Here is a 24,095-nt window from a genome sequence, read left to right as displayed (position 1 = left end):
CCATAGTTTTCATACAAAATGAGAAAATAATCAATAGAAAAAGTAGCTTGGTTTGAAGAATCAAAGGTATCTTCTTGGTATAAAGTATGAACAACATTAGTACCAAAACATGAAATTTGAGTAGTTTCTTATATAATCTTGAAATTAAGAATGATTATTTTGTCTTCTTATATCATATAAACAGTGAAATCATATAAATTGCGTCCAACAAAAAAAAAAGCATATAAACTTATAGTAAAATAAATATACATGTATTTGACTTTCAAAAATAAAATTTCAGAAAATATATTTATATATAGAGTATCAAATTTTATCAAATTTTCTTTGGTGTTTTATCAATTGTTACTAGAATTTATGTAGAAAGTTTCACGAAATTTCGCTATTTTTCACAACACTTTCTACGGAAATCGATACTTCTTTTTTTTTTTTTTTTTTTAAAGGACAGTACTCTTGGAAAATTTTACTGAAAGTGATATTTATGCACCCTTCTTTCAATATCGATAGTGTCAAGATATTGCACTTCCTAATTCTTACGAAGATCATCATTCATGTAAAACCGAAAAATTTAGGTCTCGTTATTTTCACAACTTAAATTTTTTATTATAGTGTTTTCTCTCACATAAGTTCACTCTTTAACTCAAGCTCTCTAACTCCCGAAAAGAACGGGCTTAGTATTTGAGCAGCAACTGAAGTAAAAATAACGTTATTTTCTTCAATGAGAAGTAGTAAAGAGATTCTCTTGTTAATTAACTATGGAAACATGAAACGTGGTAGTTTGTATAGGCCATATTTGGGAAAGAGAAAGGAGATAGTAAGTAAAAGTTATTTGAATGAATGGGAACAAGAACGTTAGAGAAGAGCGTGGCGGCCGAATGGAACATTGAGGGCAGTAATTTACGCTGCTCTTATAATAAAATATATTGGTATCGTGTGGCCTAATTAATTAAGAACATGTACATGATCTTCTCGGGAAAACAAAGGCTGATATGTTATATATTCTTCATAACTATACGTATTTAACACATTTAACTGCCCAACTGCTTTCATCGATATAGTAATTACTGGTGAGAATGTTTTTATAATTTTACTGTTTAGCTACCACGGGTAGGTAGTAGGAGGAAGCGGAAAGGCAAATTAAAAAAGTGCACACGGTTCTCCGGATCGGACAAAGCATCATGTTTTTATTTTTTCCTGTTTTTCTGCTGGTTTCATAAAGGTTTCTTGGACCAATCAATTGCGCCTTTAATTTATTATTGATAGAGCCTAACTTCGAGTATGTCCAAGTCTACAGTTCCTAAGTTTTCATGCATTTTATATGGTTTCTCTCGACACAATCTCACTTTTTTGTCAATTTTTTTTTTTGTTTTTGTTTTTTTATGAATCCAAAGGAACTTGAAGTGGTGCAAAAAATCTAGCTTTTACAGTCATGTATTGGGATCATCTTGATGCAGCCCATATCGGGAATGAAATCAATATTTTTAACTTGAGGACGAATTCTTTCCAACCTCAAAATTTTTTACCCGAAGACAATTATTATGGAAGAAAAATCAAATTCTATTCTTAGAAGTTTTTAATTGATTACATTACCATTTTTACATTTAGGTTAGTCTAAAAAAGTCAAATTTCATTTTGGCTAAATTCTTGGGTTGTTAGTTTCTCTTTTTCTTTTTAATTTTCAGAATTATTTATTTTACTAATTTTATTTTTAGTTTTTTAGTTACTGTTTGGGGCAAATTAGCCTATAAATATGTTAGTTTTATCCTATGTAAAGGAGGGCGATAATTTTTATGAATGAAATATGAGTGTTTACACTTCTTATTTTTCTAGTTTTTAATATTCTTTATGAATCAATGAATCTTGATGCCAATTTCTGGTATTTTATGTGAATCAACAGATTTTGAAGCGGATTTTCTGACATTCTATGTAAATCAACAAGCTAACTGATCTATCACTCTTATTTTTATTTTTCAATTTTATTAATTAAGCTGCCGCTACATTACATCTCAAGATCAAACAAGATAATATATGACCCCGTTCATTTCGCCGATTCGAGTTTAAAATTCGAGTTTTGCTACAGTAAAAAGTTCTCATAAACAATCACATCTAACTTTTTTGCTACAGTAAAAAGTTCTCACATAAGGTCACATCTCAACTCGAATTAACGAAGTGAAGTAAAAAAAAATACACTTATCGTGACTTCAGAATTTTTCTGATTCTTATTATGATTGTGTTTATAATTTAATTATGTTTAGGTCATTTTGGCATAGTTTTATGTTTGTGTTTTTATGTTATAAACAGTTGCACTCTCATGTAATGAAAATCAGACTTGTCGAATGAAACTGGAGTGTTTACTCTTTATATTTTTCTCTTTTCTAAGCTTCAGAACTCTGTTCAACATGTTAATAGATCTATCCTTTTCTTTATTATTATTATTTTTTATTTGTTCTAATTTAAGCTCCCACTGCATGATGAACATAAAGACGTAACCTTACTTTTCATGCCCACTAAAGTTATAGCAATTTATCAAATGCAACTATATAATACATGTTAACGTTAACACACGGTCCATATATAATTGAAGCACATGTAGTGATACCTACTTTATCAAATCAAACCTTATTCCTTCTCTTTTGGTTTCTTTTTAGTTTTTTATTTTAGTCTTTTTTCTTGGGAGATGAGAGAGAAATTAATCACTTTTCTGAATCAGCCTCCTCTACGCAGAGAGCCAGTCAATGAGTCAATTTGCTAAGCATATTATTATTTCTTCTCTCCTCTTTTTTCCATGCAAAAGTGATTAATTTGCAGCCCAGTAAAAGATGCACACTGACAATTAGCTCTACTTATTATAAATATGTTCATCTACGTCTCTTGATGTTTTTGCAATATATTTAAGCGTGTCACTTCCACGAAAATTCTGCTGTATTTTTGCTACGTTTTTTCCTCTTCTATAATCTCATGGTTTATGTACTTTTTTTTTTTTGCACTTAAACCCTTAAGTCACAGTCCAGGACTCTTGTTAATTTCCAGCCAAAAGGTATTTTCTCTATTTTGGAGTATCCAAGTATTTATTATCCTCTCCTTTTTTTCTTCTTCTTTTTTTTTTCTTTTTTTTTCCCCCCCCTTGGGTTTAACTGAGTGTGAACAACGTGTGATCTGCAGGTGGTCATGGAAGGAAGTTCATTGATGATAACCAGAAGTCTCCAGTGTGGCCCAAGAATTTCTGTAGTCACTATGGCTCTATTTTCCCTTTTGGTGCTTGCTTCGTTCTTTGGTACAGTTCTTCATTCAATCCCTATGCTTGATTGCTTTCCATTTCATTTGCGACAAAGTTAATTATTTTGTACGATTATTGTATGAATGGCAATGACCATTAACAAAATATAACTTGAGCATTTGCAATTTGTGTTTGATTTGATATTTGATTTGTCTGAAATTTGAAACATCTTTGATATTGCAGCAACGGAGTCAAAACAGTTGGGAGGCACAGATGAAGTTGGCCTTAAAACACCGATCTTTTCGGAGAGAACCAGCACTGGCTTCACTGAAAGGAGTCTCTTACAGACACAATCAGCTGGTAATTAAGATATCACTCGTTCTCTTTATTATGTTTGGTACTATTGTGCATGCTCCTTCTTTCATTCTTCATGTGAAGCCTCAATTTGCATAGAGGCGTGACTTATATACAGACATATCCTTAAATGGTTCGAGAATTAAGCTTGGTTCAGCCTTTTTACAATGATTATACGTGTGACAGTTTACTAAATTGTTATGTACGTATATGTATTGCGGCGGTCCTGGCAGAGGCACACATATTTTGAAAAAAAAAAAAAAAAGACAAGAAAGAAAAAAAAAAAATTTAAGGCAAATTTCTAAAAAAAAAATTTTAATTATGGCCTTTATAATTCTGACTATGCCCCATTATAGACAATTCTAACCACTTCCGAGTGTAGATAATTCTAAATTTCTAACTACACCTCACTCGATACTAGATAATTCTAACTACGCCTCATTGTAAATAATTTTAAGACTCCGTTCATTTTACCGATTTGGGTTTAAAATTTGAGTTTTACTACAGTAAAAAGCTTTCAGAAATAGTCGCATCTATCTTTTTTGCTACAGTAAAAAGCTTTCACATAAAGTCACATCTCAACTCAAATTAAAAACTCAAATCAACGAACTAAACGGCACATAAGTTTCTACTGAAAAAATTTTTGCGTTTCATATTGTTGCCCCTACTGAAAAAATTTATTCGCTTCCGCACAACACATGTATAGTAATATTTTTCGTCTTACTTCGATATACTACTATACCATGTATCTAAACATTTCAAAAATCGATACAGATTACGGAGGTGACGTGAACCGCATAGGTGAAAATACATGTTCAAAAGCGGACATAAGAATCTTCCAAGCGCCAACGGGCACACTTCCCAATGGGATTCCATCATTCACAGTTGAGATCCTAAACGCTTGCCCCTCATCAGGCTGTAGCGTCTCCGAAGTTCACGTCAAATGTGGGTGGTTTAGCTCAGTTCGGTTGATTAACCCTCGAGTTTTCAAGCGATTATCCTTCGACGATTGTTTAGTAAAAAATGGTGACCCCCTCACCCCTGGAGAGGCCCTCTCTTTCCAATATGCCAACACCTTTCGATATCCGCTCTCAGTTTCTTCTATTGCTGGTTGCTCAACTTAAGCAATTTCTTATCTTTTTTCGCCTTTAGGTGAAGTGTAATATTATGACTCCGTTTATTTTACTGATTTAAATTTAAATTTTAAATTTTATTATAGTAAAAAGTTCTCAGAAATAGTCACATTTATTTTTTTTATTACAGTAAAACACTATCATATAAAGTCACATCTTAACTCAAATTAAAAATTTAAATTAGCGAACTAAGCGTATTAAACGGGCATTATATATTGAGTTATGATTAAACTACGCCTCCATTCTTTTTGAAGGTTCAAGTGAAAAATTTGAGTTGACATTCAAATTTTTATGGAAAAAAAAACACTACAGTAAAAAAAAGTTAAATTATGATTCGAATCGTGAAAAAAAAAGGGCCCATAAAACATTTTGTTTAGCAAATGACCTGGAATGTTGTGGAGCTTTTCTTTTGCTTCTTGATTTAGGCTTAGGGTCCTTTTGAAAAATAGGCTTAAAATGTATAATGTGTTTAATGAGTAGGCTCCGAAATAGAAAGTTTCAATGAGTAGGCATTTCATTAAATGAAAAAATGTGTATTTCCTAAATGCTCTTCTCCTTTTCTCTCAAATTAAAAGAAAAAACGTTTGAAAAGGAGGAGCTAAATCCCCTCCTTCGTTGGGCAGTCACGAGGAAACGTTGCCGGCCAAAGTTCACCGGCGGCGCTGCCTTTCACCGCCGGAGAATGCCCCTACCGACGTCGACAATCGCCAGCATCCATGGTGATTAACAGTCCGAGCATTATTCTCTCAAATCTTGTATTTTTTATGCTTAATTCATTGTTTGAATGCTGGGTAATCGTAGTTTGATATTTTATTTGAAAAACCAACGAGAATCATGCTATTTCATGGCCTCTTCGGAGTTGAGTAATCTGTAAAATCGAAGAAACTCACGTCTGTCATTTCTTTCCGTTCTGACTGGTGGGAGCGGTAAGAAACCTGAGTCCGGTCAGAAAGTTCTTATTGGTGTGCCCTGTAAGAAAATTGCCAACCGGTCTTTCTAGTAAGAAAGATCTGATCGGGCATAATTTTTAAGGATATTTTGGTCATTCACTCTTATCCCAGGAATAAAAAAAAATGAAAATGAAAATTCCATTTATAACGGGTCTACGAATTGAATGGGTGTACATTTAGACCTATTGACTTAAAAAATCCTTAGGGTTAATATGCAAAATCATTCATACACAAAATCCAAGTGATGTACAAGCGTATATATAGGAAAATTGAGACTGCTGTGATCAACTTGCTCGTGCTTGTGAGAAACTAATTGACAAATTAAAAAACAAAATCAAATTAAGCCGGAAAAAGAAGCTCATTTTTATAAAGGGATTGAATCCTTACGATCTGCAGGCTAATAACTATAATCATAAGAAAAATCTGTGATACCAACCATGGCTGAAACGACTTGCGAGACGATGAAGATTCCGCCCCCCAAGATGACCAGAATGAGAATTGCAGAAATGGGGTTCTTCAGCAACTCATATATAGGCTGGAATACAGTGTAAAGAGCACCTGTACTGACTGTGAGAGCGTAAAGTGCATATCTCCTCACGTTGTCCCAAAACTCTTCCACAAGTGGCCCTTCAGGCCCAAAAGCCAACGCCTTTTGGTCATTCACCCCCATCAGGAGCAGCACAAATCCTACGGAAACCGCTCCGACTATCAGACACCTTGGACACGACTCAATCCCAACATTTGTGGAAAAATTATTTGATGACAAGTGATTTTGGGATTTGGGATTGAGTTCTCGGATCAAAGTTGTCTTGTTCAAGACATCATTTGACTTGGTGAGATTTAGAGTTTGTCTCTTGATGGGGATTGTTTTAGAAGGTAAGTAATTAGTCGGTGTTGGGTGCTTTCGGTATGAGATGGGGATGAGAGTTGGACGAAATGCGGTAGAGTTGGTAAGATTAGTGCACTTTGGGATGCAGAATTGGGATCTCAAGGTCAACATATTTTTCATTTTGAGGAGTTTTCAGTTGATTTCTTGGCTCTCAGATTATGTTTTCTATGGTAAAAGTTCTAGATTAGCCTTTCGAGTGTGTGGCTGTAGTTGGTTTGTCTTTATTTGCCCTCTTTTCATATCCTTATCTATTGTTGTAAGCCAATGAAGTTAAATGAAGATTAAAACTTAAAATTTAATGCGGATATTAAGTCCTTATTTATTTTACTATTCGAGTTTAAAATTTAAATTTTATTATAATAAATTTTTTTTAAAAATAATCATATCTAATTTTTTTAGTATAGTAAAAAATTCTCACATAAAGTCTCGAATTAACGAATTAAACAGGCTCTAAGAGTTTAAGATATGCATACTTCTATTAGCTCTCTTGGTTCTGCATAAAATTTGCCATGAAATTAATGTGCATTGAATGGCCAAATCTAAAGAAATTCCAATGTTGAGGTATTATTAGTAAAAACTTTTTTTTTTTGTGTGGCACAAATTGTGCTTAGAGGTCATAACACTCATTACTCAATTGCGCAAACATCTCTATGACACAAATCTAGTTATTTGTTTTTTAACCATTTTGCATTTCCTTCTAAATATTTTTTCCCCTTTCATAGAGAATTATCCAAAGAAAATGTTGTATTTCCACGAGAACTTGTAACATAAATTTCACAAAAAAAAACAAAATGAAACAGAAAAAATGGAGAGTTGTGATAACAATCACTTGAGAAAAATTAAAATCATGTCAATTATTACCAATACTTATGATCCATGGAACTATGACGTTCTGAGTTAAAAAGGTTTCTGAAATGTAACATTTTTCTTATAAATTAAGGTTCACTATTCGTCTGAATACGGCTACATTCCCACACTCATTTTTCTTAATTACTAAAATTTGGATGCCCCTAAATCTAAATATATATATTGCTACATTCTTAACGGTGCTATAAATGAGACAAAATAACAATCAGCACTACTGCGACAATAAGAATAGGACTACTGAGTAGTAGGTGGGTAGAAATGGTAGGTGTAGAAAATGTCCCCTTAATTGCCAAATATTTGTTGCACAATTTTCAAAATTGGACTAAAGATAATTTGGAGATGGGGCTTAATATTTCTATAGCAATAATGCAAGTGACTAAAGGAGTATGCTTTTTAAAATCATTAATAGGTTGTTTAGTTGCTAGATTCATGACATGATTCGAATTATAGTTCGTTGTTCGCTATAGTATTTTCTCTCATAAAAATACACATAAATTAAAAATAATTATGAATTATGATTTTAAATCTATGAATCAAACGTCCACTAAGATAAAAATTAAATCCAGACACTTTTACATATTTTATTATTTTTATTTAATTTTGATTAAATTCAACGTCAACCAATATTTGTACGGGATCAGTCAAAAATCTAGCTCTTATTATACTGATAGGAATAAGACTTTAGGCAAATCAGTCTTTATTTATTTATTTATTATCTATTTATTTTTAGGGAAGTACGAATTATAACTTACAATTAAGCAATTTGGCTTCGTCATTAATACGGCGTCGTAGGGAGAAGAATTTTGGTAGGAAGATTATTAGATTCTGTGCTGACCGAGGCAAACCGACCGTGAAAGCGTCTGAATCCGCCACGTAATAAAGCCAAGAAAAAACCCCAAGAAAAACGTTATGTTTCTACCGGAGGTACGAAAATACCACCAAACAAACACAAGATTCCGATTCTACCCCTCCCCATTTTCCTTCCTTATTCGGCCTCACTCTTTCACCAGATGTCGTGGGAGTGCCTCCTCTCCGCCCTTGTTCCCCAGCCTCTGCAACACCTGCCCTAACTCCGCCATTCTCTCTCTCTCTCTCTCTCTCTCTAGAATTCTCTCATTCGTCTCTTTCTTCTCTAAGCTATGTTCAGAAACGTTTCACCGTCAAGGAGGGGAAGAAGCTACCTCTCTTTCTCTCTCTAAACCAAAAACCTCGTTTCCTTTGCACTTCGCCCCTTGTTCAGACCATCAACGAAAGAAAAAGCCTTTTGCTCTGCCCTTTGTATCCTCCGCCGACGAACCGTTTCGACGATGTCAATGCCATTCGAATCGTCTGGTCTCTAGCTGCCGCAGGCGTTTCAGCTCTGCGGAGTGTTGGAGGGAGTTCCCCTTTTTTTTCGTTTCTTTGGACTTTGGTTCTGGGTTTTATGGAATCCTAGTCCTCTCTATTTCGTCTCATTTTCGGCTTTTTCAAATTATTTTTGCTTTCATACTCATTTCCTTGGCGGCTGTTTTCTGCAGAGAGAGAGAAATATATAATCTTTTTTTCCCTTATTATTATTACTATTATTTTTTTTGTATTTTCGTGTTGATTAAGCTGCTTTGCATTTCTCCGATACTGATTTTGCCAAACATGTAGTCTTTAAGTTTTATGTTGAAAGGTTTTGGGTTTTAAGAGAGCAAATTCTTAGGGTTTTGGCAATTGGAAATTCGAAGCTAATGTGATATTAGAAAGAAACTTCTTCAAAAAAAAAAATCAAATTTGGGGATTTTCTAACATCGCGATGCCTGGGAACGATCATGGTTTCGTGGCATGGGAAGAACACATTTTGTGCCATGAGCGTGGTAACCGCGTGGTTCACTATTTTTTGAAGGATTCATCCGAGGATTTGGTTCTTGCTGTTATAGGGACTGAGAGGAGCATTAGGCACATGATGTATGTCGTTGCCGAAGAGTTTGTGCAGGCTTATGGCCCCTTAGGATCTGTCAATGCCTGCACGAAATGGCGAGCCAGAAGAGAAGTTGTGGAGTGGCTCACTTCCTTGGTCTCAAGGCGTTGTCCGGAAGAGCTCTCAAGTACGTTCTCATTATTGTATAATGCAGTTTTCTTTATTTTATTTCTGGGATTTTGATTTTTATGATTTTAGACTGAATTAGTACATTTAATGGTTCGGGCATTGTCGTGGAATTTGATTATATGCATTGCCTAAATGTGTTGTTTAGAAAGAAATCTCCTTAGAGAACAGATTCGTGCTCGAGACGCTAGGTTTAGGATTACGAATTGCATGCATGGATAAACATTTAAGTCAGTTTTGTTTCCTTCATAGGATAACTACTTGATGTGGCAATCATGCCCTTTTTGTCGCTTAAGTTTCGCAATTAGTGGATGTTGCGCGATTTTAGCTACACATCTAGGAAATTGCTTCACATATAGGATCTTGGTTGTGGAGTTTGGTAGATTGAATATAGAGTTCTTTGGATATGAAATTAAACTTATTGGTCAAAGATTATGATTTTTATTTCTTGAAAGTAGATGTGTATTGAAGTATTAATTTCACGCAAGGTCTTGTATGTGCATAGCATTCTAGGGTTGAATCAATAGTTTGTACTTGAAAGAAACTGCTCTTGCCAAGCACAATTTTGATGGAGATTCAAATAGCATATAAAAATACTAGTGGTTACTAGGGTGGAGCTCCTACAGTTCCCATCCACCCCTATGGTGGGATCTTCATCATTTAAGGTGGGATACTTAGTTAATACGCTTATCATTTATTTTATATTTTTTACATAAAAAAACTTGCATACCTATTACTTATCCTAAGTTCTCAATTGAAATACTCACATTGTAAGTTGTTTTTAAGTACATGTTAGCTACTGTCACTAGAATTCACTTGACTTGATGTATGAATATCACGGCCCTTAGTTTAAGGCAACGATTTTTTTGTCCAGCACCAATGTATAGTGTTTTTCCAGTGTGATATTTGTCCGAGATTATGAAGATTTTAAGACTTGAAATGTTATCCTGGTTATAGAATGCCTACCTTTTCTTGAATTTCAAACTAGGACACCATTATAGCTTGCTTCTCTAATTTGTTAATGCATCAACTTTTTAATACGTGTCCTTTACAAAACCTACTGATAAATTTTCTTTTCTTTATGATATTGTGGGCACAGAGGGTGCGTATCTTGAGGATATGATACGTTTATTAATGAAGCATAGCCGGTTGATTTTATGTCAGATAGAATTTAATGTTTCTTGCATAAGTACCATTGTAGTAGATCTTATGCAGGCCCAGTTGTTTTGGCTCTTTGCGTCTTTTGCGTTGATGAAAAGAAATAGTATCTCAATAATTTGATAATTTATAAACCTACTTTTATTGGCGATTGTGTTTTAGCATCTTTTTAAGAAAGAGAGGGTGGCTATTACGTGTCTCTTTGCAGTCATTTTCCGCAAGCACGCGCTATTAGCGTGTTCTTCGGTCGCATTAAATCTCCTTTCCTTTTCTTTTTCAGCATTTAAAGGCTGCCACAAAATATCAATCTATCTTATTATATAAATGCATATGACATATGTAGAGATAGAGTGGGGAGATATAGAGAGAGAAAGAGAGGAAGGGTAGAGAGAGAGAGAGAGAGAAAGAGAGAGAGAGAGTAGTTGCTATGAGTCAGTTGACTGGATTTTCAAGCTTCGTTAATGGAATGGGTATGCCACCAAACCCTGGTTTGTGTACTTATCATTATTTCTTTCATAATTGTTTTATCTTCTTCGTGTTAGTTACATTTATGTAGGATTTTCAAGCGCCGTTGAGGGAATGGGTACGCCACTGAACCCCAGTTCATTTATCTATTATTAAATTTTTCATAGTGGATTTATCTTCTTCCCGTTTGTCACATTTACAACTTTTCTTTTTTGAAATCTGGGACTGAAATGCTTGTTTTGCTTTTCGGAATTTAGAATGTAACATTTTTTTGGCCGGGTGTAGGGGGAAAGAAACTCTAGAACCCTAAATCTAGGTTTCCCCCCTTTTTCATTGAATCCTGAAAATTGAAAGTTCATCTCAACAGTGCAATACTGGTCATACCTACCAGTGGACTAATCAGCTATGGATGTGCCCTAAAGAAACGTGTTTTGTATGTTGGATGCAACACATCCTATGCATTCATCAACTTATGTGAGAACTTGTTAGACTAGTTTCAAAGCAATTAGATGATTCCCTAAGAGGAAAAAAAACTTAAAAACTTTCTTTGAGCTTGCTTTCTTTTGATTTTTTTGGCTCTTGAATAACATATGCAATTTGCGATGCCGATTTAAAGGGAATGTACTTTGTGTCAAAGATCAGTTAAATGTTTTTTTTTTTTTTGGTTGGGAAAAAAAAGGTTCCTTTTTTTTTAATTCCCTTTTTTTTTTTTTTTTTTTGGTTGAGCAAAAAAGAGTTCCTTTTTGTTTAATTCCTCTATTCTTTTTCCTTTTTCTTTTCTTGACTCTTTTCCCGTTTTGCATAAGCCTTTGTTTGGCATAAGTATTACCAAAGAATTTCGAGCAGGAAAACAAAAAGTAATAAAAAGGATAAAGAAACTTGAATTTTAAGGAATTTACTATATTAACATTCATTTAGCGTTTGTATTGTGGTTGAATTTATTATGATTTCAATCTGAGTGGCCTGTCTATCATTTAAAAGGTACATGAAAATTGGATTTGCATCATCAATTATACTATTACTTCCCGATTAAGATGGTAACAGCATCCCATCGTTTGATCATTGGTGTACAACCAACTCGTTACCATTAATGTTTTCAATAGAATCATTCTTGTTGCATCACGTTTTGAACACTAATGCGCATACGAATCGTTAACTTTTGATGATTGTGGACTGAGAATAATGTTGTTATGATGCTTGATAGATTCACCGACAAACGACTCAACAGTAGCTTTGTCAATGTCTGGATCCAGTGCTCATCAAACCTTCTTGCCTGATCAGATGGTATCCATTTTCTGCTTTCTGGTTTTTTTTTTTTTTTTGGTTGTTGTTGTTGTAAATAAATGATAATAGTAATAAACATTACATTCTCCATTATCCAGGTTTCAAGAAAATTGAAAGTTCAAGATTCAGAAATTGAATGGTCTGGTGTTGCTTGGATCTGTGCCAAACAGCTAAAGCATTACCCAGCTTTTTGTAGGAGTGAAACTACAATTAAAGTAAGCAACAAGCCAACAACCTTTTCTGCTATGTTATTGATTATTTATCTGTATAGTGGTGGTCGTCTCCTTGTCTAAGACATATTTATTTAGTTTTCTTTGCATTCTGAGGTTTTTAATTGAGTTTGTTGTTGTTGTTGCTGTTTTTTTTTTTTTTTTTTTCCCCTTGATGCTCAGGTCCATTCTTTTGTATTTATAATGGCATTAGATGATCATCAATACCTTGGTTACTTGGAAGATATGTATGAGGACAAGAAAGGGCAGAAAAAGGTTAAAGTGCGCTGGTTTCACCATAATCAGGAAGTCAAAGATGTGCCTCAGCTAAATCCACATCCAAGTGAAGTTTTCATCACATCTCATGTCCAAGTGATCAGTGCAGAGTGTGTTGATGGTCCTGCAACAGTTTTGACTCCTAAACATTTTGAGAAATGTGTGGCCCTTGTTGCACATAATTCATCTTCGGGGATTCATATGTGCTATCGACAGTTCAAAAACAACAAGCTTAGACCCTTTACTCTTGCTAAATTAAGAGGGTACTCGAATCAAGGGATTCTTGCCTCCCTAGATGCTAATGTTGTCCCCAAGCATAAAGGCAAGTCCAGTAAGTTGGGTGGGGAAGATGAGGAAGAATTTGCACTTGATGATCCTGTGAGAGTGGGTTCTAAGAGGAACAGAAATTACAAGGGAAAGCAAGGACTTGAAGATGGGACTCTTGGTGTTAGAAGTTTTGCTTCTGGGAATCAGGCAACAAAAGGTGAACCAACATACCCAAAGTTGAAGCTTAGGTTACCAAGGAAACAAATGGTCACCCAAGTTGTTGGAACCGAGTCCCAACTTCCAGTGTCTTTCAAGGTTGGTGACAGGATAGAGCTGCTCTGTCAAGATAGTGGCATCCGAGGCTGCTGGTTTCAATGTAAGATCTTGAAGAAATCTCAGAAGCAGCTGAAAGTTCGATACAATGATGTGGAGGATGCAGAAGGATTGGGCAATTTAGAGGTATGGAAAAGCTGACGAAATTTTATCGTGTTCCCTTGGCTTCCAAACAGAAGAAAACTTAAACGAATTGTCTATGATGCTGTGGAAAAACGTTTGGTCACACTGTTTTTCTTTTTTCTGGACCAACGTCATAGGCATTAGAAAATCCATATTAGTTGGTTTCATTTCAAGGCCCATGGCCCCAAATACCCTTTTCTAATGTATATGTGCATGATTTGCTTTAATATCAACCAGGGAAAGGGATTTGATATCTTGCAATTATACATTGTACATGTAGGAGTGGGTACCTGCATCTAGAGTAGCGGCTCCTGATAAACTGGGAATGAGATGCTCAGGCCGCCTGACAATCCGGCCATGCCCTCCCAAAGTTTTAACAGACTTTCCTGTTGAGATTGGAGCACCTGTGGATGCCTGGTGGTGTGATGGTTGGTGGGAAGGTCTTATCACTGGAGTTGGAATTTCTGGACCTGATACTGTGCAAGTTTATTTTCCTAGTAAGTTGTACTATTTTGCGAATTTTGATGCATTGAATGAAATTATTGCCACGGTACCTCAAAAGGGAGCACTAGTTTTTTAACCTCCAATTTACACTGAATTCATGTATAGATTTTACATTTTAGGTATGCATCAATTTGCGTCATGGTAAGTGACGACTTTTTCTTTGTGATGTTAGGTGAAAAGAGGTTTTTGACTTTCCAGAAAAAGGATATTAGGGCTTCCAAAGATTGGGATGGGAGCAGATGGGTTGATACAAAAACAAAGCCAGAAATACTCCTACATATACCTCTAAATGTCAGTTCCAGCACAAAGCTCTCATCTGCTAGTGCAGTGATGTGCGGGTCTGAGATTCATAAGACTTCTAATCCTGAGGTTATTGATGGACGAGGAAAGGGATTGCTTGATTTAGCCAGCTCCATTGATCGTTTGAAGATTGTGATGGATTCCACCAATTCAGGAATTCGTCCTTTTATCAACAATAAGTTTGAAGTTAACAATCTTAGTGGCAATAAGAATGCTAATGCAGGGAATGGGGATAAGTCAGGTTAGGAGGAAGATCTTTGTCCAGTCATCGAGAAACGTGAAGCGGCGGAATCCGTTAAAGTTACCATGTAACTCGGTGCTGGGTTGGGGGTCTTCTGTTTTGGCGATAGACGTAGGTTTTCATTGTTTTTGTAGATAAAACACAGACGTTGGCATATGGGCATTTGAAGGATGGTGCCAAAGTTTTCCTAACCTCAAAAGAATTGGCTGGTGTACAGGAATATATATCTGGTGGCTAGTAGATTCGGGTGTTTTTGGGATAGAAAAAACTATCAAATGTAATCATACTCGATGTCAGGCTGGACATGAGGAAAGTGTTCATGCATCCACAGGCGTTGCGGCATTAGTTTATAGTATTTTCGTTTACAGAGTATAGTTTTATAGTTGGACATGACTTCTTGAGTTTTAATTGTAAAGCTTAGAAGTTCGTTTTTGGTTAATTAATAAAACTCTGGTTCTTTATGAAATGTGCCTTCTCTTTTCTAGTCAGTATGAATTTATGAGTTCACTTTCAATTGTTCCTATATGAAGTAGTGAATATTTTCAGGTTGCTCCCGAACAGGGCCAACACTGCAGAATAGTCTGCTTCTTTTCTGATATTTTGAGGATGCTTTTACTTCAGCTTCTGTCCTTACGTGACTACACGGTCGTAGCTGGGCAAGTGTTTGTTAAAGATGTCTTTTAAGTTTATTTACCGAGAGAGAGAGAGAGAGAGGTTTATTTACCGAGAGAGAGAGACAGAGAGAGGTTTATTTACCGAGAGAGAGAAGTTTACTTACCGAGAGAGAGAGAGAGAGAGAGAGAGAGAGAGAGAGAGAGAGAGAGAGAGACAGTCATCTCATCATCACGTGGCTGGATATTGCCGGGTTGTCGATGTAAGAATACCACCATCTTCTCTTATAAGCATTTGATTGCAAAATTCTTGGCGGATTAGATACTTATAACTCGGAAGACGTCAAAAATGTAAATGAGAATGCTTTTCATTTTTTTTTTTTTTTCAAATTCTCTCTAACAAAATGAATAAAAATGATGATAATTTACAAACGATAAGCATTAAGAATGATGAGATGGCTTAAGCTTAATGGCTGGGCTAAGATGGTTTCATCTTTCATGGCTGAGCAATCCCCTTTTTCACGAGCATATCATAGACCCTGTCGATTTTACTTGGCTCTATCTTGAATAGATGATGTGCATCGGATTTTTTAGTCATGTTGCCGCTGAAGATTTGTATTGACATAATCTCTATCATCTTAAGATAAATCGGTGGAGCTAACCTCATCTCGCCGCATAGCCGTTTCTCCTGCCAACCCATCAGAGTAGATTGTTCATACAAAGCCTTCGTAAATTCGTAATCCATTTTTAAAGTACTTCACATTTTGTTGACAACGAATTTAGTACTAAAGGCTTCTGACATGGCATTTATGGAAGTGTTGAGGCAATTCAAGGAAAAAGCAGCGTCGAGTGATGACCAGCTAACTAAAAAACAGATTAATCGGATACTTACAGCTTCAGACAGTAGATCTGCACCATTGAAGCCCATTATATCCATATCAACGACGGAGCTCGAAGCGGCCTGTCCGGTTGGTCTTGAATTTGTGTCCTTGGAATCAGAGGCCATGAACGCATTGGGACCACCTTGACTGCTTGTACCAACACGAGGGCTTTCCTTTACCCTACAAGCATTTTCTTCAGCTTCCCTTTTCCTTTTCTGTTCAAGATATGTATCTGCCTCAACTGATGTACGACAACCAGCAGCTCGGGCCTCCTGTGTATTACATTGTGCAGTGTATAAGCGGAGAATAAGTTGGTTGTGAATGATTTATTCTAGCACAACCAAGACAAGAATATAAAGAAACCAAATTCAATTGGTGGATGACAACAATGCATCGCACCTTGAGTTCCTGAATTCTTTTCTTTGTCCGATGCTCTGAAATGACGGTCTGAAGCAACTCTTCATGTTCTTCCTTTGAATGGAAACGCATGAAGATGTCATAACGTCGGCATATCGCCCTCTCTTCAGGAGATAAGTCCTTCTCAAAAGGCTTTGGATATAACAAATTTCTTTCTAATATTAAATCCTTCCTACGCTTCCTCTCATCAAGCCTGCCAATAAGTTTTACGTCAACTAGAGCTACCACAAACATCTAATTGTTTAGGAGATTTTTTTTTTAAAATAAAAATAAAAAAGCTGAAAATTAATTTTCTGTGACCTACCTCTTCGAGTAGATACGCAGCACTCTCAACTTCAGCTCACGCTCTTCCTCAGTGTCGGCATCCTTAAATTCCATGTCAGCCAGTAACTGCTCAGCATCATTATCATATTCGGGATCAAATTCCTGCCTTTTGGGGTTATAACCACTCAACTCAACCAAAGGACCCTCATTAACCGAAACCGGTTTCTTTCCCATACCCCTGTCCGCTGGAGGATCTGCCAACAACACAAAAAGAAAAGTATAATCTAACAGTTTTTCCAAATTGAGTTATAGGAAGCTAGAAGCCTCACTAGAATTTGTAGCATCTAATTTTGTCCGGGAGTAGATGCTGAGAAAGTCAGTCACTGACGTCAACGGTAATATTGTTAGGTTTTTAGTTGGCAATTTTTGACAGCAGGATTTGAAATTCAAAAAACCAGCTTTTGGGTGCAGAACAAGTCTTCGTTTGAAAATTGAGAAGAAGATAATATGTGCAAGCTTGACATATTCAGATCCAATTTCAGGGGAAAAAAAAAGGACAATAAGTTTGAAATCTTGGAGAAAAAGTAAAGGTTTATCCTATATTTAGAAGATTTATTTTTTTAAAGTTTTAAAAATTATCTTCTGATTTTTTTTTTTTAAATATATCTTCAAGTATTTTATCTCGAGAAAATTTTTTTTTGGGATTTTGAACAAGTTTTTATCACGTATATCTTCCATTGAGAATTACTTGCCTTTAGGGACTTGGATATATTTGATTTGTCTTTCCTAAAAGAAAGTAATCACGTCCAGATGACAAAGGGTAAAAAGTAATGGATAAATAGTAAACATTTATGATCACACGTGAAGGTATTAAACCATACCTTCAACTTTTACAATGCTAGGGGCATCTTTGACTTGGGTCCCCTTGGATGGCTTCTTGTTAGGAGCAGCTGCTGAAGCATTTGCGCCGCTGGAACGAGACCCAGATTCTGTATCTGCAATATAATAAACTAAGATAAGTCTCTACCTTTCCTATCTTTTAACGAATTGAAATCCAATAGTCTAGAATGTGTTTTGTCTGACCAGCGTTAAAGCCAGATAGTAAACGGCTTGAGCCACCTTTATGTGAATCTTCAACTCTGAGTAAAAGAAAAGTGAAATAAGATAGGTGAACTAAGAATCTAACATAAGTAACTCGAAGGGGAATGATAGCCATACTTGATTCTTGCAGAAGAAAAGGGAGATTCTTCTTTCAAATTAAGCTCCGAAATAGTAGGAAACCCTGTACAGTGGCAAAATTTGATAGAGGAAATATCAATTATCACGACAAAGAAAGTTTCGAATAACATTACTACCTAGTAACTAATCAATACAAACTGAAGCCAGAATACCTCCTAATTCATGGTATTCTGATTCATTTTAACTTGAGTATCTTTTTCTAAAATTTAGCAGAGAGTAACTACTAACATTGAAAAAGAAACAGTCAGACAGTCATAAGCATTATAAACTCCATTTTTGATTAACTTATGAGGCACATTTGGATACGCGCTGTCATTGACCATAACCTTAAATCACCGAAACATCAATCATCCTATTTGCAGATCCATGAATATTATAGATTTTCTCTATTGAACGAGGGCTACACAACAATTAGATCTCACGATGCAGTAAAAACAGGAAAACAATAAAGAGAGAAGGGAAATAAGAAGAGAAAGCAAAATTTCTCACTAACCTTTCTTGTCCTCACTTTGTCCCTTAGCCTTAGCAAGAAGCTCCTTTCTATTTTTCCCAACATGAGACATGTCCTTGGACAAATACATTCAGACACTTGATTACTTTCACAATAAGTTGCTATTATCAAAACAGCATTAACTATCTCAGAATGTTTCATACCGGAAGAGGAAAGAATGGGGAGTTCATGTATACATTCGTATAGTGATTGATGCATTGCTCTTTACTCTTTGTCCCCACGTGCTCAGCAACTTCAGCCGAGTTTCCCAAGCCATACATTTCGATTCCCTAATATACGAAAATAATTGAACAAAAGTTGGATAAACGACAGACCTGAATTCATTAGTTATTTTCATTTTTCTTAAGTACTAAATGAGAGATGAAACCAAAAGAGAAGTACCTCAAGAAGCAGTATCTCATCATCTGCATTCCAGTCAGGGCAGATAAGAGGGAAAGATAAATTATCCTGTTAAATGAAAATACACAAAAAGCATCTAGTATAAGTAACGCTGTAATTTCCTTTATTTTCAATTATCAGAAGAGATATAACTCTCTAAAACTCAGCTACAAACTATTTGACATGATATTGGAAGGGAAAAGGAAATCAGTCTTCTAGATATGCTTTCTAGTTATGAGAAAGCCTTGTACAAACATGATAAGTTGCTGAATATCTAAAGAGGTAAGTCCAAGTAAATAGTTTTACACAAACTTCTTCTCAACTTCAAAACAAAAATTTACAGCGGTTAAAGAACTGTTGAAACTTCCATGACACAAAAATCTGCTTTATTGCTTCTACATATAACCTAAACCATAGAAGGAAAATGATTTTTATTAAAAAGACATTACGGACCATAACCCTGTAAGGGTGATTGCTTTTATGAGGTGTCACTTCAGCTCCCATAGAAAAACACTCTATGCATAGGTCAAAATCAGGGCACACGAAACACTTGATTCGGATTTTCCCCGTAATGTCCTTGTCGCAGTAATTACAATGGTATAAAGCCTTCCCTTCACTCGTTCCTTGACCTGACTCCAATAAAAAATGAAAGATTTAAGAGAGAAAAATTGAAACATAATATAGATAGCTGTAAAAAATAATCTCTATGATGTTTCTGCTCTTCACAGGTGAAACAAGTATATTGATACAGTATGTTACCTAATGTATGTTTCTAACCCAATGTCAGAGAAGAACTTAACATTCCCATAATGTAATTTTTTTCCCCTGGAGCGAGAAAAAAATTATCCATATTGTTAAAAATGCATGGACAGGCTAATAAACATGAACTTAATCTATATTTTGCCAATTAATATTACAATTAAATAAAGTTAAACCTTTACCCCCAAAAAAGGATACCACCAACAAATCCCCTTAAGTTTTGGCATTTATAAACTGTTCATATAAATCACAGAATTCACTTCTTAACAAATTCAATGGCGTATTACAAGATGGTGTAAAAGTACCTGCAGAGGCAGATTCTGAATTTTCCCCGCTTGATGAGTGTTTCTTTCTCCTTGACCTGTTGGGCAAGAGTAAAAAATGGATTTTCAGGTCAAATATGAAAGTTTTACCAATAATACAAGAAAATTGGTTAAACCATAGCAAAATATTAAGATTAGTGTGGTCAAATCAACATAAAACCTTATATACTAATAAACCCAAATGACAAAACAACGCCAAGACTTATCACGCAGGAAGAATGCGAATTGTGCATTTGGGTTTTACCAAAGAATTCCAGTTCTGTTTTATTCTAAAATTTCAATTTCACACTGAAAATTCTACTGAGCACAAACTAGAAAATAAACTAACACCTGAAAAAATCAAATTGCAAGGAAGAGAAAAGAAAATAAAAATGTAAATCTAACCAGGAAGAACATCAAATGCAAGTTGAAATATCAATTCAAATGCAACAAAAGAAAAAGAGAAAAAAAAAAAAAAGCACACAATTCAATTAAAAGGCGAGACCTTTGATGGGGGTCCTCATCAGCGGAGTGAAAATTTCCACGAGAACGACCCATTGTTGATGATTTTTGAACTCCAGCAAGCTAACGAGCAGTACAAGCGAAAGTGTTCCGTTGTTTTTTTCTTTTTTCTTCAGCGAAGCACAGAAGAAAAAAAGAACAGAACAGGAACGAGGAATTGAAGACAAACAATTTTCTGGATTATAAACATGAAATGATTTTTCTGTCGTGATAAGCTCCAAGTGGGTATTAATGGGTCAGCTCAGGTCCTCAGGAAATGGTTTTTTTTTTCCAGATTTTCATATTTTGGCTCCTTTTTCAGGATTTTGATGTTGGGTTGGTAGCATAGATGCCCAAAATACTGGGGGATTTTTTTATATATAATTGCGTATTTTTGTTTTTTTAATTTTGATTAGAGGATTTAAATTATGTGATTTAAATTATTTTTAATTTATGTTTATTTTTTATAAAAAAAAAATACTGTAACAAATTACGAATCATAATTCAAATCAGAGAACGAATACTCTCTACCAAACATTAGTTATTCTTAGTTTAATAGAAAAGAAAGGGGAACAAGAAAAGAATTAAAATTATACTACTGTAAGGCTGTGTTTGGGATGGCAGAGAGTTGTGGCATTTTGTGTTACCATAATACGACAACAATTCAGTCGACCAAAATTAACTCCATTAATTTGATTAGTTAGATTTTTAGTTAAAAAATATAAAATTTTTACCAAATATATTTACTTTTCAGAGGGTTAGTGACTAATTTTTTCGCATACATATATCATGAAGAGTTTTTTTTTTCTTTTCTTTTTTTTTTCTGGAGTATTATAACGAGCTGAGTGTGTGTTAATTAAATTAGCAAAACTGCGTGCTAATTTATTTGACGATTTGAATGCAGAAGCTTAACGATAAAATTGGTGTCAATACTGACTAGACTAGCTCGGGACCAAAAATAAATTAAAAAAATTAAAAAACGTATTGCGTCTCAACTACATTTTAATGTATATGCTATGTTATGACCATTTATGAGCGATCTATGATTTTATTTTTTAAAAAAGTAAATATGACAATTTCATTAAAAGGCTGTCAAAAAGATAGAATACATGATTGCACTAAAGCTATAGAAACGGGTGTCACTTACAAGACTAGACATTAGAAACACATCCTAATCTAATAACGGGAAGACACCTATGAAAAATGACTTTGTAACATTTTGCCACAGAAAATCGACTCAAAATGAGTCAACTCCTGTAATGGACCTCACACATATACTTCAAACTAGCAGCAGTAGGGAAGCCAACCGCTGGCTGAGGGAGAAAACACCATAGACAGATAGAGGTGGAGAAACCACCCTCTAACTGAAGAAACACACTGGAGTATGGAGAAACCATCGCCATTAAACTGATTAAGCCCCCAATCTAGTTGAATTATTAATTGAGATAGATGTTACATTTTTAAAGAAACGAGCTATATTAAACTGTATTCATTAGGAAGAGGGAAAAAAAAAGCTATATCAAATTGTGTTCTCATAACTCAACTAAACAAAGCCTTATTTTTTTAATTAGACACTTTACACATTTGTCTTTGAACTTGTATGACTTTAACAAATTACCTAATTTTGACACGTCACCCTCTTAATTTGTAAAATTATTGTAATATGCTCCATTTTGACGATAATTGTGTCAAATTAGTGTCGAAAAAACCAATTCGGCGAAAATTTCTAACATTCTAAATCCAAATGTAACACAAATCTTTCAATTCTCCAACTTTTAATCCCACAAAATAATGTGAGCAAATTTAGTAAAATAGAACACATTGTAATAATTTTACAAATTCAGGAGGTTGATTGTCAAAATTAAAAGTTTGGAGGATAATTTGTTAAATCACGACAAGTTGAAACGGTAATTGTGCTAAAAATCCTTTTTAATTTCCATTTTCCCCCTTGTTTTCACAATTTACAAGTGATTCGACATTGTTTTCACACATTCCATAATCAACTACTGGCGGGGAGATATAATAAAATAAACACCTATAAATACATACACAAATTTACCAAATACAATTATAGCTACAAGGCCTGAATGACGTTCAGGACAACAAGACTCCAATAAATATTCTTAACGTACCATTTTTCTAGAACATCATTCATTATCCCTCACCATTTTCCTCATTATCCTCTTCTTGTTCTTGCTTGTGAGGCTGAACAAATCAGGGTCTATCACCAGAAAATTATAGTTCAAAACCTACTATTGTGGTAATGTATGATATGGATCATACTAGTGGGAATTTTACGGTAGGCATGAAAAATATCCCACCGATAGTACTTGGTTTAAACCGCTAAAATCGGTACAATTTTTTTTTTTTTTCGATTTCGCATATTTTTCCTTTTACATCTTAATGTGATAATTTTTCATTTATGTCGTGTATGTGTTAGTGTTCGTGAAAAACTTAAATATTTGAGTGCTAATTTTATTTTATTTTAGGTGTGCTCACACATACGTCTTCGTAGATTCAAGAAATTGACTAAAAAGATTCGAGTATTCAAAACAAGCTTGAAACGAAACGTTCGTAGTCAAAGAACTTAAGTTATCGACCTAATCATTCACTAAGTAAATTTATTCATAAATTAATTTGATTAATTTATTCGTGCATAAATTAATGTATTCTATAGAGTATCTCAAAGATTTATTAAAATTTTTGTTATATACGATCTGCTAGATACACGCTTTCGCATAGAAAATCATTTTCAAAACCAACACTATCTTTGTTCATGAAAATGGATTTTTGATTTTCTCATGTGTATCGTGAAGCTAATAGATGTGCCGATAAACTTGTTAATCTTGATATTATTAATTGTAATAGATGTGGTGGTCTCATTGTCCTAGTTCTTAGGAATAAATGTAACAATATTCTTTGAGATATTTTGACTATTAATAAAGATTTGTTTATTTTATATATCTATGTATTGTCCTCCTTATGTTCATAATAGTTGAATGTATGATAAGTAAACTGAAAGTCTGAGACTGTCATTCTAAATCTTTAGGTCATGCATGTAATGTGAAAAACATGCGGAAGACAAGAATCTAAAGATGATAGTCTAAATCTTATGATCCACAATCGAGGGAATAAAGTTAGGCGCTTTATTCATGTTAAGATTGTTATGTTGTCTACTTCCTAACGGAGACGGCTTGTCTTGGTCGTCGGAGGTGGGACTCCATGGGTGGAGACATTGATATAGTTTCTAATGGTGAAATCTATATTGGATCGGACCAAAGTTGAATTGTTTTAATTAATAATTCTGTTTGAATAAAACAATTCACTTTTGACGAATTCTATGTTGTCATCTTAATCCTGAGATGGATGATGAACCTGTATACTTGACTTGTATCCTTTGATGTACTAAAGGGAGACATCCTGACATTATGTAAAGGTACGCTTGCCGGTACATTGGGGGTATGACTCGTGTATGCGTAGATTCGTTATTCATAGATAGTGGAATCCATAGCTCCTATAAAGAGTCAATGATATCCTCTTATGCATTATCAGTGGATTGAAAAATACGAGCGCTCGGCCATTAGACTACTCTGT

The 24,095-nt window shown here is 34.8% G+C and overlaps 4 protein-coding genes across 4 annotated transcripts; 2 read left to right on the top strand and 2 right to left on the bottom strand.

Annotated features, from left to right (window-relative positions):
• Positions 1-834: 834 nt before the first annotated feature.
• Positions 835-4,692, top strand: LOC21393882 (TPD1 protein homolog 1). The gene is made up of 4 exons (XM_024166577.1): positions 835-889; positions 3,160-3,252; positions 3,458-3,574; positions 4,343-4,692. Exons 1-4 carry the CDS (start codon positions 835-837, stop codon positions 4,690-4,692), a joined length of 615 nt encoding a protein of 204 aa, XP_024022345.1.
• Positions 4,693-5,336: 644 nt separating this feature from the next.
• On the bottom strand, positions 5,337-6,729 carry LOC21393880. Its single transcript, XM_010089337.2, has 2 exons — positions 6,088-6,729; positions 5,337-5,711 (listed from the first exon to the last, which is right to left on the bottom strand). Exons 1-2 carry the CDS (start codon positions 6,658-6,660, stop codon positions 5,658-5,660), a joined length of 627 nt encoding a protein of 208 aa, XP_010087639.2. The 5' UTR covers positions 6,661-6,729; the 3' UTR covers positions 5,337-5,657.
• A 1,707-nt stretch (positions 6,730-8,436) lies between these two features.
• On the top strand, positions 8,437-15,099 carry LOC21393879. The gene is made up of 6 exons (XM_024166384.1): positions 8,437-9,479; positions 12,306-12,385; positions 12,484-12,600; positions 12,778-13,596; positions 13,874-14,090; positions 14,270-15,099. The coding sequence occupies exons 1-6, from the start codon at positions 9,188-9,190 to the stop codon at positions 14,641-14,643; spliced, it is 1,899 nt and encodes a 632-aa protein (XP_024022152.1). The 5' UTR covers positions 8,437-9,187; the 3' UTR covers positions 14,644-15,099.
• Positions 15,100-15,566: 467 nt separating this feature from the next.
• Positions 15,567-20,748, bottom strand: LOC21393878 (transcriptional adapter ADA2b). The gene is made up of 13 exons (XM_010089335.2): positions 20,506-20,748; positions 20,004-20,059; positions 19,393-19,568; positions 18,943-19,008; positions 18,705-18,830; positions 18,544-18,616; positions 18,030-18,093; positions 17,895-17,950; positions 17,693-17,806; positions 16,852-17,065; positions 16,530-16,740; positions 16,142-16,402; positions 15,567-15,937 (listed from the first exon to the last, which is right to left on the bottom strand). Exons 1-13 carry the CDS (start codon positions 20,556-20,558, stop codon positions 15,746-15,748), a joined length of 1,662 nt encoding a protein of 553 aa, XP_010087637.1. The 5' UTR covers positions 20,559-20,748; the 3' UTR covers positions 15,567-15,745.
• Between the last annotated feature and the right edge of the window lie 3,347 nt (positions 20,749-24,095).

Source organism: Morus notabilis, unplaced genomic scaffold (genome assembly GCF_000414095.1).
Source record: "Morus notabilis unplaced genomic scaffold, ASM41409v2 Scaffold745, whole genome shotgun sequence".
Classification (NCBI taxonomy): domain Eukaryota; kingdom Viridiplantae; phylum Streptophyta; class Magnoliopsida; order Rosales; family Moraceae; genus Morus; species Morus notabilis.
Note: the sequence above shows the minus strand (reverse complement) of the source record. Positions and strands in the feature narration are given on the sequence as shown.

Excerpts from the sequence above, each read along its gene's own strand:
- LOC21393878 (XM_010089335.2), bottom strand. The coding sequence starts at position 20,558 with ATGGGTCGTTCTCGTGGAAATTTTCACTCCGCTGATGAGGACCCCCAT. Across the intron at positions 19,009-19,392 it reads ATCACCCTTACAGGGTTATG|GATAATTTATCTTTCCCTCT; the intron begins GTCCGTAATGTC and ends TTCATTTAACAG. Across the intron at positions 16,741-16,851 it reads CTGCGTATCTACTCGAAGAG|GCTTGATGAGAGGAAGCGTA; the intron begins GTAGGTCACAGA and ends ACTTATTGGCAG.
- LOC21393882 (XM_024166577.1), top strand. The coding sequence starts at position 835 with ATGGGAACAAGAACGTTAGAGAAGAGCGTGGCGGCCGAATGGAACATT. Across the intron at positions 890-3,159 it reads CGAATGGAACATTGAGGGCA|GTGGTCATGGAAGGAAGTTC; the intron begins GTAATTTACGCT and ends TGTGATCTGCAG. Across the intron at positions 3,575-4,342 it reads CTTACAGACACAATCAGCTG|ATTACGGAGGTGACGTGAAC; the intron begins GTAATTAAGATA and ends AAATCGATACAG.
- LOC21393879 (XM_024166384.1), top strand. The coding sequence starts at position 9,188 with ATGCCTGGGAACGATCATGGTTTCGTGGCATGGGAAGAACACATTTTG. Across the intron at positions 12,386-12,483 it reads CCTTCTTGCCTGATCAGATG|GTTTCAAGAAAATTGAAAGT; the intron begins GTATCCATTTTC and ends TCCATTATCCAG. Across the intron at positions 14,091-14,269 it reads TGTGCAAGTTTATTTTCCTA|GTGAAAAGAGGTTTTTGACT; the intron begins GTAAGTTGTACT and ends TTGTGATGTTAG.
- LOC21393880 (XM_010089337.2), bottom strand. The coding sequence starts at position 6,660 with ATGAAAAATATGTTGACCTTGAGATCCCAATTCTGCATCCCAAAGTGC. Across the intron at positions 5,712-6,087 it reads CGCAAGTCGTTTCAGCCATG|ATCTTTCTTACTAGAAAGAC; the intron begins GTTGGTATCACA and ends ATGCCCGATCAG.